Raw genomic sequence first — 16855 nt, 5'->3', positions numbered from 1 at the left:
TGAAAAAAAAAAAAAAAAAAAAAGAAAGAAAGAAAAGAAAAGATCTGAACTGAAATCTCAAAAAATAATATACACAAATAACCAGTAAGGATGAAAATATGCTTAATACATTCAGCCATCAGGAAAATTCAGCTTCTTAGAAAGTTCAACACAGACATAGCATTCCATCTAGCAATCCCATTCCTAGGCATCCACCTACGAGAAAGGAAACAATATGTTCACACCAAGACCTACACACCAGTGTCCACAGCAGCATTCTTCGTAACAGCCACAGACTGGAAAGCACCCAAATGGCTGTCAACTGGACTACATCCATGTGGGAACACTACACAACAAAAAGGAAGGAACTACCGAGAAGTACAGTAACATAAGCTACCAAACTTTTAGCTAAACGGACTCAGAAAAAGAAGACTCAAATAACCAGAATCACACATGAAAGGATTACATTACTACAGAAATAAAAAGGATTATAAAGAAATACTGTGAATTGAATGGGAAAACTAGATACCCACAAAGTTGGACCTCTTATCTCACAAGTATTAACTCCATTTGGATCGCAGACCAAAAAAAAGAACTAAAACTATAAAACACAGAAGAAATGCTCCCTATGTTTAGAAGAAAACAGGGTTAACTCTTCATAACCTGAGATTTGGCAAAGGATTCATTCTTTTGACACCAAAGCACAAACAACAAAAGAAAAAGTAGACTTTTTAATGTTATTAATCAAATCATCAAAATTAAAAACGTTCAAAGTATGTTATCAAGAAAGTGAAAAGACAACACAGAATGGGAGAAAATATTTGCAAATCATGTTTTTGGGATAAAACATGCTTCTAGATATATTAAAAAACACTTACAATTCAATAATAAAGAGGCAATCCACTTAAAAATGGGCAAAGGACATAAACAGGCATATCTCCAAAAAATATACACAAATGGCCACAGGGCACATGAAAAGATGCTCACTGTTACTCATCAGGGAAATGCAAAATAAAACCACAACGAGGTGGTTTTTGCTCTGGGTAGGCACAGAGGTATGTACTCTTGGAAACAGTGCAAAATAAGGCAGACAAGGTTCCTGTGTTTTTACTCAGGCACAGAGTAGGGAAGAGAACACAGAGGTGACAGTCAAATATATGATTCAACAAATATATAATTCCAGATAATAAGTGCTATTAAGTAAAATGAAACATGGTTGGTAAAATGAAAAATGGTTCGAGAAACCAGACAAGCAGGGCAGGGCAAGACATTATGATAGCATCATAGCAAAGGTACAAGGATTTAACATCGTGTGTGAAAATCTGAGACGAATGTGTTCTAGGCAAAATAACAACTACGCAGATCCTGGTAAAGACACACATTTGGCTCATTCCAGAGACAAAAAGGCCAGTGAAGCTGTAACAGGAAGAAAGGGAGAGAGTGATAGGCATGAGGTCCATGATGTAGGTGGGAGCCTCACCCAGATCAAGGAGCACCCTGATAAGGGATTAAGATGTCATTCGAGTATAGAGAATTCTTTGTGGAGCACTTTAACCAGGCCGAAGGTGTGATCTGATCAAGACATATAACCTGTGCAGCTGCACAGGGCCCCAGGCTAGGTTTATGCTCTGCTGTCACTGTCTTGTAATACTTAATGATTTTAGCTTTTAACACCGATTTTGTAAACAAAGTCCAATGGGACAATGGAGTATGTTGCAACAGAAGAGATACCCTGGGCAGCAGCACATACACACACAATAAAATAGAAGTTTATATAGAATAGTTTTTTTTCCTTAACCCAGAAACAGTATGAAGGTATCCTTGAAGGCATGATGGCATGGCTCAAAGAATGCTAATTATTATTCAATATTTGAAGGAATCCAAATTCAAAACCAAACTCGTTTTTACTTCTTGGTCTCCCTGACTCACCCTAGCGTCTGTACCTCACCACTTGGTACCTCTCTAGGAATGGCACCCTGTTGCTAGAGTGAGGCCCGGAGAGCCAAACTTCTGATAACAAAGATGACTGGTTAAAAGTCAACATCTGACTCTAGCTGGGGCATCAGATTCTTTCTATCTCAAGTCTGAAAACCAGACTGGATCTGAAGCCAAGACACATCAACATCACTGGGAAGTTCTAGTGAGGAGGTCCACAAACCTGAGCTATTGAAGTCCCCAGAGCCAGGTTGGTTCTTCACATCTCCATTCTCAGTTTTCCTGAGTGGTTGAGTTCCTGACTCAACCATGTGACATGCAGTCTGACAACTTTACATGGAGTATTTATTATAACCACAAATACCTGTCTGACCCTTTGCAAACGTCCTCTATTCTGTAAATGATAGCAGACCCTTCTGGTCTAGCTGATCCTACTACCAACCACAATCCAGAATTCCTATCTAGCTTCCAAGTTTCCTAATTCTCCAATCAAATCTACTCAACACAAAGTGGATTATTCTTCATTTACTACAGGCTGGAACCATAAGATTTAATATCAGATTAATGGTATTCAAATAATAAAATTAAATCAGTTAGGATAAATTGTAAAGATTATGGAAAACTCAACTGTTTGATTTCCAAAAATGTAAAATGGAACATTTTCTCACTTGAGATAAGAGGAGTCTATCTGAGCATTCATATCAATTTTGTTACTTAAAATACTCTTAATCAGTTTATATTCAAATAATTATTTTTTTGGACCAAGTATATCACCATCTATTTTGATGCTATAAACATTTTTAAATTCTGTTTTACTCACCAATGTATAAATCTAAATGCCTAGCAAGTGCCAAATGTTTGAAAACAATAAAGTATTTGTTGTTTAAGCGATCAATGGTGAGGTGTTATGTTATTTGCAAGTTAATGTATCCCAGGTAATACAGCATCTTACTCCATTTTAAAAAATGGGGCAAGGAACACCTGGGTGGCTCAGTTGGTTAAGCATCTGACTTTGGCTCAGGTCATGATCTCATGGTTGTGGGTTCAAGTTTTGTGTCCAGCTCTGTGCTGACAGCTCAGAGCCTGGAGCCTGCTTCAGATTCTGTGTCTGTCTCTCTCTGACCTTCCCCTGCTTTCTCTTCTCTCAAAAATAAACAAACCTTTAAAAAAATTTAAAAAAAAGAAAAAGGGCAAACAAAGGATATACAGACAGTAAATAAGCATGTGAAAAGACATTTAACATCCCTAGCCATTAGGAAGTACAAATTGAAATCACCCTGAGCTATCCCTTCATACCTATTAGAATAGCTAAAATAAAAGAAAGTGACAATACCAAATGCTGGCAAGATGCAGAGAAATTAGATCTCTCACGTACTGTAGTTAGGAATGGAAAATGATATAACACTCTGGAAAACAGTATGACAGCTTCTTTAGAAAACTAAACAAACACTTAACTTAAGATCCAGTCATCATACTCCAGAACTTTTATCTTAGAAAAACGAAAACTCATATCCATGTAAAAATTTGTACACAAATGTTCATAGAAGATTTATTTATAATAGTCTGAAACTGGGAACAACCAAAATGTCTCTCACTTGGTGAAGGGCTAAATCATGGTATATCAACAACATGAAATACTAATCAGCAATTAAACAAACAAAACTGAAAGGCACTGTGCAGTGTGGGAAAAAGGCCAATTTCAAAAAAATCACATACCATGTGATTCTAGCATTTTCAAAGTGACAAAATTATACAGACTGAAACAGATTAGTGGTTCTTAGGGGTTAAGGATGGGGGTTGGGGAGTAGACCATAAAAGTACACCATAAATAGGTAGAATGAGAGTGATCTTTGTGATAAAAGTATTGTATCTGGATTGCAGTAGTAATTACATGAATTCCCAAATGTGATGAAATGGCACAGAACTATACAAACAATGTACCAACACGAGTTTCCTGTGCTTAGTATTGTACTATAAATAGTCATAAGGTATAACCAATGGGAAAACTAGGCGCCCCCATTTCCCTGCTTTTTCAGTCTCCTAGAGGCCCCTGCATTCCTTGGTTCATGGCCTCCTTCCCCATTTTCAAAGAAAGTGATGGCTGGTTGAATCCTTCTTACAATGCATCATTCTGACTTCCTTCCTGTCTCCCTTTTCCAATTTTAAGGAACCTTGTGATACTTGAGGCCCACCAAGATAATTCAGGATCTCTCTCCATCTTTAGGTTAACTGACTGGCAACCCTAATGCTATCTGTAACTTTAATTCCTGTTTGCATGTAAACTAAAACATTCCCAGGTTCCAGAAATTGGGATGCAGACATCTCTGGGCTATTATTTTGCTGCATACTACATATAGCATGTCCCTTCTTATAACTGTAAATTTTAAAAGCACACTGTAACCCATAGGACATTCTACCGTCTCATATTATCTCTATAAAATAACAGCAAGGTAAAAAATAAATACAGCAGTTCTATTATTTCCACTTGACAAGCGAAGTAACCAAGGCACAGGGAGTAACCTGGCCCATAATCCATCCCAAGTCAAAGTGCTTACTAATGAGAGAGCCAAGAGCAGTCACAAGGTCCCAGGATTTCCTATTTTGTTGCCCCCTGCAGCAGACCACAACTGTCTTCAATTACTCTAAGAGTAAGGTCTTCCCTATTGCTGAAAACTTCCGTGCTCATTTTTATCAGCCCATAAGTTAAATGAATCATCAGTTAGGTTATTTACTGCCTAATTTCACACACACACACACACGCTTGTACATACATGAGTGTATTTATATAAAAATTATATAAACTGTATAACATAATAATTTCTGCTTTAACTTTTTTCTGAACCAGGATCTTATCCAGGTTAATATATTACATTTGATTGAATGAACTTAAGTTTTATCCAGTTGAATGCTCACAAACTAAGGCATTCCCATTTCTATGGCAAAGAAAAAGAAAAACAGACAAAACACAATTATGTAAGACTCCCCAAATGGTAAATAATGGGGGGAAAAAGGGCAGAAATCCTATTATATATGAAATAATTAACTGAAGTTCTAAATTGGGATAAGAAAAAAATGAGAATGTAGCTAAGAATTTTTATTAATTCATTCCAGTAGCTAACTTTAATTATGGTATTAAATGTTACTATGTAAAGTTGGCCTAATCTTTCTAATAAACCAATTTGCTTAAAGACTTCTTAGAAAAATATCATCTTACCTCTATATTTTCTTACATTTTTCAACAAATATAAAAGTACCTGAATCAATACTATGTAACACAATAGGAATGTTATTTCTGATGTTATTTTTATATTAACATAAGAGCAATTACCAATCACTGAGCACATACACCACCCAGATATTACATGAAGATGTTTTATCTGCATTTTCTCACTTAATCCCCTTACCAGCTATATGAAGTACAGTTATTACCACCATTTTAATCACTAAAAGAGAATAAGTACCTTGTTCAAAAACCCACATCTCTTAGACTCCAACCAGTATAATATAATACCATTGAGCTTGAAAAAAACTTTTGGAGCCTGAAAATATTTTTAAAGTGCTAATTGTTAGATTTTTAAGTAGGAGTTATATATATATATGAAGGATCCTCTTAGTGTTTGCATGTAAGACAAATGAAGTCAAGAATTATTTCAAAGTATAGAAAGAAAGAAAGCAAGTGACAGGAGCTTTGTTTCTCTAAAGTAACATCACTTGCTCTATTCAGCCTTTCATACTCCCACAAAGCTTAAGAACTCCTCTTAATCAAGCGAATTACAGGTTTTTTTCTTCTAGTAGTCTGACTTCAAGTTTTCAGTGTTGTAAATGGAAAGTTCTTCACTTAATTTTTCCCTTTGTAGGCAACTTATTCTTTCTGCCTGGAAAAGTTCAGTATATAGATACATATCTTCCTCAGTGTGTCTTTTCACATCAATACAGCAGAGAGCTCTGTGAGCCTTTTCAATATCAAGACTCGGGTTGTTCTATGCTTATCATTTAACTATTACCGATCTCTTCCATCAGTAATTTTTTTTCTTTTTCCCTCCTGAAACTCCTATCACATGTAAGGTTTTAAAAGATGTTGACTTCCTGGGTCTATTTACCTTTTTTCAGGACTTCTTTATGCTAACATTTTGCTCTGTACTTGGGGTTATTTCTTATATGCGATCTTTGATGCTACTAATGTGGTCTTTAAGTCATCTACTGAATTTTTTACTTTGAAAAAAATAATAATCTAGATTGTTTGGGCCCCAGGAAGTTTCTCCCATAGTACAGTTTAATTTCCCTGATGGAATCTTTTTATTTTTATTTTTTCATTCAGGGGTATGCATTCAGATTGTTCAATCTTCCCCTCTGAGAATTTTTCATTTGGTTTACTGGGTTTTCAGGTCTAAACCCTGCGCATTCCAATCAGTGAGAATCCCACAGGTGTTATGAAACCTTGCACCGTTGAAACTGTCTGCTGTGGAAGTAAGCGGGCTGTCCTGTGGCCACTGAAGAACCAGAAGTCTCCAAAGGGAACTTGCTCTTTCTCTCTCTCCCTTGAGAATCACACAGTATAAGCAGAGATGGGACTGTGATATAAATGTGCATGCGTTGGAATTACATGAAGATTCAAGAGATTTCCTTATTAGTTTAAAGGCCCCATACTAGAACTTCCACTTAGCTCTCTTTTCAGGATCTCTGTGTTATATACACTGGGAAATGACAAAAACCCATTCTGTCTACCTTAAACGGGCAGAGCCACTACCAATACCATAGGAAAAACATTGCTGTTATGAATGATTCCTTAACACCTCTAAGCCTTTTGGGGTGCCTGGGTGACTCAGTTGGTTGAGCACCGGACTTTGGCTCAGGTCATGGCCTTGCAGTCCATTAGTTCGAGCCCCGCGTCAGGCTTGGTGCTGACAGCTCAGAGCTTGGAGCCTGCTTCAGATTCTGTGTTTCCCTCTCTCTCTGCTCCTCCCCCACTCATGCTCTGTCTCTCTATCTCTCAAAAATAAATAAATGCTAAAAAAAATCGTAAATATCTCTAAGTCTTTGTACTCAAAATTCTACAATATGGAAGGGGAAGGAGTGTGTCTGCTTGACCAAAACAGATCATCCCTGTGTATTCCTCTCCATAATGACCATAGTTTTAAATCTCCAAAATCAGGAAAAGCAGCTGGATACTAGTTAGCCAAAATTAAACAAACAAAAGACAAATGTCCATTATTCTGGCAGACTTTATATCAGTTAACTTTGCAGAAGATACATCTACAACTTGTTTTTAAAATGAACTTCAAAGCACTAACACTTGGATAGTCTCAAAAAAAACCCCACATAACATATATTCAGAAAAGAAGATGTCTTTTATTTTATTTTTTAGAGACTTGATTCCTGGGAGTAGAGAGAAGTAGAGAGAAATGAGTAAGTTCTAAAGTTAGAAGTATTGATTTCTAAAATAAATTAGGCTTGTTAGATATAATATAAAGATTATATCATTGACATTACTATAATGAACTATGACCTCTGCCTTAAGTAGTTGGTTTAACTATTCAAGCATTTAAAGTTGATTTTTTAAAATAATCTTGGGCAGTATTCTGTTTTGTTTTTTTGTTTTTTGTTTTGGATGGTAGCTAAATAGCATCTAAGAAACACATGGGATAGATTTTTTGATTTTTAAACTTTAAGTCTGTATTCTTAATCTCCTTCACCTATTTCACCCATACCCCCGCTGACCTCCCTTCTGCCAACCACTAGTTTACTCTTGTATTTGTGTCTGTTTTTATTTGTTTGTTTTGTTGGAATAGACTTTAAATTGGCCTTTAAAAAATGTCAATAAAGGGCAAACAAAAGAAACCAGGAAGTATACATTACATAGTAGTCACAATTCAGATTGCGATCTTAGCAATAATAATAGCAACCAATAATAGCTCTTATACCTGTCAGAATGGCTAGAATCAAAAAGATAGGACGTAGCAAGTGTTGGCAAGGATGTGGAGAAAAAGGAACCCTCATGAAATTGGTGGGAATGCAAACTGGTGTAGCCACTGTGGAAATCAGTATGGAGGTTCCTCAAAAAATTAAAAGGAGAACTATCACACAATCCTGTAATTCTACTACTGGGTATTTACTCAAAGAAAATGAAAACACTGCTTCAAAAAGATACATGCACCCCTACGTTTACTGCAGAATTATTTACAATAGCCAAGAGATGAAAGCAACCCAAGTGTGCACTGACAGATGAAAGGATGAAGATGTGGTATACACACACATACAATGGACTATCACTCAGCCGTAAAAATGTGTAAGATCTTGCCATTTACAAAGTGATGGACCCAGAGGGTGTTTTTTTTAACCTACAGGGTATTATGTTAAGTGAAATAAATAGAGAAAGAAGAATACCATATGCATTCACTTATATGTGCAATCTAAAAAAAAAAGAAAAGCAAACAAACAAACAAACAAGCAGAAACAGACTGGTGGTTGCCAAAGGGAAGGGGGTTCAAGGATGGGAAAAAGGCATGCAGTGGAGTGGGAGGTACAGGGTTCCGGTTATGGAAGGAGTAAGTCATAGGGAGGAAAGGTACAGCGCTGGGAATAGAGTCAATGTAATTGTAATAGCACTGTGAGGTGACAGATGGCAGCTATACTTGTGGTGAGCACAGCATGAAGTATAAACTTGTCTAATCACTATGTTGTATACCTGAAATTATATCAATTATACTTCAGTGAAAAAAGCCAGCAATCAATATTTAATGTTCACTGTATCAGATATTCTAAGTACTTAAATGTGTTATCAGCTAATTCCCCAAGAACCCAAGTATTCCCATTTCACATATAAACATGGCACTTAAATGGCCCCTGATCTCATAGAGCAGGTGATCACTGGTCACATCAGGGATACAAGCCCAGAACATATGCTTTGAAGCAATCCATCCTGCTGCCTCCTTTAAACCAGTGACAACGTGGCTTGGCTCTACTTTTATAAATTAAAAAAAAAAAAAAAAAGCCACGATTATACCTCATACATGGAGATATGATTAATCTGAAAATAATCAGGTTAGGATTTCATCATCTAGGCAAAATTCTTCCAAAAATTAATTTTGTACACTAATTTCTCCAAACCATCAGACTCAAGTTTTCATCTAGTTGTCCCAAAGTGGAAATTTGCCTAATAGAAACATTTCAGAGTTTCTTAACTATACTCAATTCACAAAATATGATATACTGCATAATCAGAGATTTTGGTATATTTGGTTTCTTAATAGATTCCTGAAAGCTAATTAAATGTACAGAAGGATCTATAACCAATTTTACTTCCCATAATAACTATTTTAATAGCAGCTACAGCCTCAATTATATCTTCATTATAGTTTTGAAGGTGCCCTTCCCCGTCTCTCACCTTTTCTAAGACACAAGCACTTAAACAGAAGGAAAGCAATATGTGCCAGAGTACACCGAGGACAAGGGGCCGGGGGACTGCGGGGATCCATTCTGTGAAAATTCAAGTCCTACATCTAGTCTTCTTATTCCAAAAGAACCTAGATAAAAGGTGCATTTTCATTATGTAATTTTGGGAGTGGGATTAGGAAGAGGAGGAAAGAATATTAATTGCAATAAGATATTCAGAGGGGCACAGGTAAGAAAATTTAATACCAAAGCCTAGAAAAGATAATTCAAGAAGGTGAAAACTATATAAAATTTTGTGACTAATGATGGAAAAATCCAATGGATATGACAAGGTAAAGCAAGAAGGGATAAAGGTAGGAAGTTGAAAGTTTAGATTAGGTAAGACTAAGTCGCAAATTCAAAAATAATTATCACATGGTAACTTAACACGAGTAACTTAAGAGAGGTTTTGTGGTCAGAGAGGATATTTTAGAAGTTCAAGCTTTTCAGGTAGTTTTATGTAATGACTCAGTCCAGGACGTGGCTGTTTTAGTTAAAGACTTAGAAAGAAATGGGAGAATCAACTGAAAATGGAAGCTCTCAGAGATCCAAAAAGGACCAGGATACCCAAAGGCTTATGTCAACAGATGTACAAGGGAGAAAAGATAACAAAAGACAATGTGATAAAGAAGCTATATGTCAGGAATTGCAATTTGAGGAAGAATGAAAAATATAGTGGAAGCTGGAATAGATGGCTATGAAGAGGGAGAAATTTTTAATAACACCACCATCACTGTATCTTTAAAAATGACATATATATTTGAGTTTTATCATAAAGATAAAAATGAAAGATTAAACTTGAAATGGATGTCACCCTGAAAGACAATTATGAAAACCAATCTGCCATGGGTTAAACATCCACCATCTTGAGTGTCAAGAAACAGATATACTCAAAAGAAACTAGGCTTTTCTTCTAGAAGCTTGTTTTAGATTTCAAAATGAAAGATTTTTATATAATAAAGTAAAATCTAAAATATATACATATATACACATTTAGGTAAATATGAAAGAGAAAGAAATGTTGGTTGAATACAATTTCATATAAGCTCAATATTTAAAATGGTTGAAAAGTTTAATTTTACTTGAAACAGCTGTTTTTCTAGACTATGGCACATGTTGAAAATATTAAGCTTTTAATACTACTGTATTCGAACCACTCACTCAAAGCTGTCCAGTGCTAATAACTGGCATTCAATTTTAGCAACATGAGGAAAAAAGATTGTGCCTTAGCGCTGGATGACTTTCCCTGAATCAGCCTGAAACATTCCAGTAAGTCATCCAATTCAGTAAGAACTTGTATTTTACAATGGCTCGCATTTGATGCTAGAATGGAAAATCTGCAGTCTTTTTTTTTTTTTTAATAGTTTATTGTCAAATTAGTTTCCACATAACACTCAGTGCTCATCCCCACAAGTGTCCTCCTCCATGCCCATCCCCCCCTCCCCCCACATCCATCAGTCCTCAGTTTTTGTCAGCATTCAAGAGTCTCTCATGGTTTGCTTCTCTCCCTTTCCCCCACCATTTCTGCCCTTCTTCTCCCCCTTGTTCCTTCATCAAGTTCCTCCTAATCCTCCTATACGTGCAAACATATGATATGGAAAATCTGCAGTCTTTTAAAGAGACTATAAATTAACTAAATTTGATAATAGCAATCCATCAAAAGTTAGTTCCACGTCAGTTGGCATTTGACTTGCATTTGGAAAGTTTATGTTGTGAATCCTGTTCTTAACCAACTTTATATTGCCATCTCTCTACTTCCCTTTTGATGGGGAAAAAAAAGTCTTCTAAGAATAAAAAGTAATAAGGCCTTCTTTATTTATTCTGAGAGAACACTATCTGCACCACAATTAAAAAAAAAAAAAAAAACGAGAGAAAAAATGCTAAACCTTCATTTCAAATTTTATACCTGTCAGATTGATCTTACAACTTATACTTACCAATACATACGTCGATTTTCCCTTTAATAGCAGCTTCGTGCAGAGGCGTGTAGTTCCAGTTATCCCTGGCATTTGGATCGGCTCCTTGACACAGTAACAGACTCACGACCTCGGCATGGCCAAAAGAACAGGCATTATGAAGCGGGATGAGACCGCCATCATCACGAGCATGGACATTAGCACCCATCTGTAGCAAGTGTTCTACCACATCCTTCCTTCCAAAACCTGAAAAGGAGAATATATATGGAAACAATTTCGTAAAAAAACAAAAACACCAAAACACTAGAATTTCTTTAATAATATTAATATTAACAAATATGAACACCTGAAGTACTGTAGCAAAAAAGGGTTTAAAAAATGGCTACCATCCAAATGGATTGATTCTCTCCTCTTAGAGAACTCGGAACTAAGAAAGTTCCTGAGGTCTTTGGGCGGTTCATTTGAAAGACATTTCTTCAACATCTTTTATGGGCTGGGCAACTGTGCTAGAAATACAAAATAGAAGAAGACTCCTGTCCGAAGCACTTTCCTCTCATGTTTCACAAGAAAAATTATTATATCTATAAAATCCATCTCTATATTTTAAGAAATAAAGGTTATTTAAATACTGCTGACAACTAAATCTAAGACAAATTACAACCTTATAGAGAAGAACATAGGGATACTAGAAATATGTGTAATAGTTTGGTTACAAGATCTTAGAAAAGGAAGAATTAAAAATAACGGCAAAACACTCTACTCTTGGGAATTAGGACCAAACTAAAATATTGCAAGCCTGGATTTAGTAACTCTAAGGAAATAATATGACCAAGAAGCCCGAACAGAGGCATTTGGAAATGCAGAACCAGAAAACTAGTGAGAAGTATCATAATTTTCAGACAGAAAAAGTGGGGGACGGAGCCAGAGTGGATCAGAAGCAGTATAAGAACTAGGCACATGCTGAGAAAGGTGAAGATTATGAAGAAAGTACATTATAAAAGTCAAAGGGCAACAACATTATGCAAAGTCCAGCATGATGAGGATTTAGAAAGGGAAAAAAAGCTGCTGACAATTTTAAATTTTAGTGCAGTGACGAAATTATAAGTTACGTTGTTATGGATTAAAAAGAAAGGAAACCATAAGCATTAGTATTTTTATCTTTATAAGCTAATACACTTTATTAAGGATTCTTCCTTTGCTACTTTAAATTTTATTTGGTCTTACTCTCTAAGTATCAATACCTCTATGCTATTACTTACTGTGTAATGTAGTTTAGAAAATGGCATCATAAATAAAACTAAAAGAATAAAACCGTCATATCTTTCCCCATTTTATGCATAAATAAACTAAATGAGAACTATGAGGAAAATTGAAAAAAAGAGACTTGTTTCAAGATAATTTTCCCCATACTATCTATAGAAATTCATTTAATTCAGGAGAGCAGGCTCTAAGAAAAAGTCTTCAAAGTAAAAGATTATGTTTCCACAGATACGTATTACAAGGTCGGAAGTGGGTTTCTGTAGAAAATATCCTTCAAATTAAGCTGAAAATTTTGGGTGAAAAGAGGTCAATTTTGTACTACTACCTTTGCAATACCCAAAGTAGAGGATACATGCTAATGTAAATATCACCATCTTGCTGTTTGTTTTTTAATATCTGCTCAACTTTATAGATGTTAGGTTCTGTTTATTTCTCTAACTTCAGCGTGCTTCTCACCCTACTACCTACTAGCATAACCTTACTCTGCCACTGAGCCACACATACTTTCCTTGCTCATGAAGATTGCATCATTTTCCCTCTATGGTTTGAATAAAGCCTCCATGGCAAACTCACATTTCCCTAATCAATGCATTAATAATACTTGAGACTGAATTTCCTTTCTTCACTAACAAATAGGTTAAAATAGATATTTTTAAACTTATCACCTGGCATTTTAAAAAGTATCCAGGGGCACCTGGGTGGCTCAGTCGGTTAAGCATCCGACTCTGGCTCAGGTCATGATCCTGTAGTTCACAAGTTTAAGCCCCACGTAGGGCTCTGTGCTGACAGCTCAGAGCCTGGAGCCTGTTTCAGATTCTGTGTCTCCCTGTCTCTCTACCCCTCCCCAGCTCGTACTCTGTGCCTCTCAAAAATAAATGAAGCATTAAAAAATTTTAATAAAAAAATGGATACTTTTTTAAAAAGTATCCATTACAACTTTGAAGCAAAAGAGCAACGTGTGTATTTACTTTTTACTAACACTTTTAGATCTAAAATATAAAAAACAAAAACAGAAACTGCTTGGTATCAGTAAGAGGGTGAAGAAATGGAATTGTGCTCATACACTGATAATGTGAGTGCAAACTGGTATCATACTTCGTTTATTTTGTTTTGTTTTTTTTGGTGCAAAAAAAGTGGTTTTATTAAAGCATAGGGACAGGACCCATAGAGAGAAAGGGCTGCCTGGTACATTTTAGAAAAAAATATAGCATTATCTGAACAAAGATTCTGCACAAGATATTTATCAAAGCACTATTTATGGACAATCATGGAAACAATTCACATGTCCAACAATAAAGTATCTGTTAAATAAATGATGGTTTTTCATATAACATCATCCTGTACTAAAAGGATGCTATAGAACACTGTGACTATACTTAATGGCACTGAATTACACACTAAAAAATGGCTAAAATGGTAAATTTTGTTTAAAAATAAAATTTTTTCAATTTTAAATTTGTGTATTTTACTGCAGTTAAGATGATTAAAAAAGTATAAACTATACGTGCAAGAAAAAAACAGGGTATTATAGAAAACAACATGGAAAAGTATTTTTAGATTGGTCTTTTAGATTAAAATATATACAAAACAAAATACAGGACAAAAAATATATATACATATATATTTGAAACACAGAAAAAAGGACTAAATCACTAAGTAGTGGCATTACAGAGTTTCCTTTTCTTCTCTTTATCTGTTTTCTTAATTATCACATAAAAAACACAATTTGGTATAAAATATGTGTGTGTAACACATATATGTTTATAAAAGAAGGTAGAGGTGGGGGCGTCTGGGTGACTCAATAGGTTGAGCATCCAACTTCGGCTCAAGTCATGATTTTGCTCATAGGTTCTAGCCCCATACTGGGCTCTGTGCTGACAGCTCAGGGCCTGAAGCCTGCTTCAGATTCTCTCTCTGCCCCTCCCCTGCTCACACGCTGTCTCTCTCTCTCTCAAAATAAATAAATGTTAAAAAAAATAAAAATAAAAAGGTATAGGTGAATAGTCAAAATCAGTAAAGACAATAAAGAAGTTATCTTTTTTTGTTTTGTTTTGTTTTGTTTTGTTTTAAAGAGAGCACACATGCAAGCGGGGGAGGGGGCAGAGGGACAGACAGCGAATCTTAAGCAGTCCTCACACTCATCCAGGGCCCAAGATGGGACTCAATCCCACGACCCTGGGATCATGACCAAAGCTGAAATCAAGAGTTGGCCACTCAACCAACTGAGCCACCCAGGTACCCCAGAAGTTAGCTCGTTTAATTTGGGTTTGAATTTATGAAATGTATTAAATCACAGGTTTTGTTATCCACAACACAAAACAGTCCTCTATCTAAACTACTTAGAAATTTAGTAATCAGGAACTTTTACTTAAAACATAAAGTTTACTTAAAACGTATATTCTACCTGTTCTATTGAGTACAAATCAAAATTGCTCATTCATCATTTGACAATGCTAAATGCTTATACGTTATTTTTACCCATAAACAGAATTCATTATCTTTGATGGTTGGTTATACAAGACCTTTGTTTCACGAAGTTTGTAGTCATAATTATCCCTATAATTGAATTGCTTACTTGGGTCTAAAGAACCAAAATAAAAGTAGTAATTAGGATCACAGTCAAAGAACTACATAGAATTTGAAGAAACTTAACATTAATTCACTTGTAGGAAAATAGTCCCTAAGCAAAAGCATTACAGACACATACTTGCAGACAAGATTTTCAGTGTCTCACTTCATCAAACTAGCACATGTTTCAAAAATAGCTAAATCACAACTTTTTAAAGAAATAATGTTGCCATTTACACATACTTGCTACTTATACATATATTTATGGCTCAGTGTTATGAAGTAAAGAAGGAAATCAATAAATCTTCTCTCTCTGATCCCAGCAAAAGTCACTAAAAATTAAGACTAATTCTCTGATCTTTACCAATACCCACTGTGTGTTTTAACAGACATCCAATCTGAGTTGTACTCGTATTATTTAACTTCTACAGAAAAACCCTTTTTGCTCAAAGACCATGCCCTATTCTTGACAATAATAAAAATAACAATGGTAAGTAACAGTTTGTAAGCTCTCATGTGTCAAAAAGGATGCCAAATACTTGACATGCATTAGCTCTTGTGATAACACCCTATGGGAGATACCATTATCCTCATTTTGTTAAGTGATTCTTTCCCTTAGTGCTGATATTCATGAACTGCTTCCAAATACCCATTTCAATTCTATCTACTTACTCCCCAGCGCTACCATCTCAGTTTCTAGTTCAATAATCTCTTGCCTAGACTTCAGCATATACTTTCTAACAGCATATACCCTTCTAACTGGACTCTGTTGTCACATCTGCTGCCCTACAATTCATCCTTAACATAATAGGCATAGTGATCTTTTCAAGGCATGTATCAGATCAGGTCACTTGCCTGCTTAAAATCCTGCAATGGGTTCCCATAATGCATATAATATTACTACAAACTTCTGAGGACCTACAGGGCTTTCTGTGAACTGGAGCCCTGTGAGCTCTCCCATGTGTTTGACTTTCCTCCCTCTGTCTTTCACTCTCTGTTCTTTGAATATGACAAACTCCTTTCAGCCTAGGCGACTTTGCACTGTCCTCCACCTGAGAAGTTGGACCCGGATCTTCGCATGCCTAGCTCTTTATGCCATCCAATTATCAGCCTAAAGTTAATAAGCAACTTAGAGGACTCTGTCGACCACCCAATTTAAAGTCATCCATGCATGACACATACTTTTCCATCAGTGATACCAATATCACTCAGTTTTACTTTCTTTCTGCATTTAATCACTACCTAAAAGTACCCTGTTCATTTATCTATTTGCCTTTTATGTATCTCCCCACTCAAGATGTTCTATAAAATGAGCTATTCTTGACTTATGAATTATCTTATGAGCTGTCTGTATCTGCAGCATCTAAAACAGTGCCTGAATGGCTTCAATAAAATATCTGTTGACTACATAAATATACATAATGTTTACTTCATCATAATTAAATCAAAAAGTGAGTAGCTTTTAATTTTATATTTTTAACTTACAAATGAAAATTCTTAAAGCCTTTTCCAGATACAAAAATGTCAGAAATATTTTAAAATATTAAAAAAAAACCCCACAAAGTTTGCAGAAAGGAAAATCATCTGTAATGCCATCATCATCCAGAGATCACCATGAACATTTCGATGATTAAGCTTCTAGATGTCATTCTTTGCATGTGTGTGTGTATTTAAACATCTTTGTTCTTGCTTTTCACTTTTCAAATTTTTCAGTCAAAAATTTTAAATCTATACACCATTTTCCTATGAATTACTTAGCATTCTAT

At 35.5% G+C, this 16855-nt stretch overlaps 1 protein-coding gene across 1 annotated transcript in view; it reads right to left on the bottom strand.

Moving 5' to 3' along the window:
• The window catches only part of TNKS (tankyrase), a 207771-nt gene that overhangs the window by 165553 nt on the left and 25363 nt on the right, over window positions 1-16855 (bottom strand). The window contains exon 2 of the mRNA XM_077772826.1: window positions 11283-11507. Within this exon, the coding sequence (XP_077628952.1) occupies window positions 11283-11507 (225 nt within the window). The remainder of the gene's footprint in view (window positions 1-11282; window positions 11508-16855) is intronic.

This window comes from Crocuta crocuta, unplaced genomic scaffold (genome assembly GCF_008692635.1).
Source record: "Crocuta crocuta isolate KB4526 unplaced genomic scaffold, BGI_CrCroc_1.0 scaffold140, whole genome shotgun sequence".
Lineage (NCBI taxonomy): Eukaryota > Metazoa > Chordata > Mammalia > Carnivora > Hyaenidae > Crocuta > Crocuta crocuta.
Note: the sequence above shows the minus strand (reverse complement) of the source record. Positions and strands in the feature narration are given on the sequence as shown.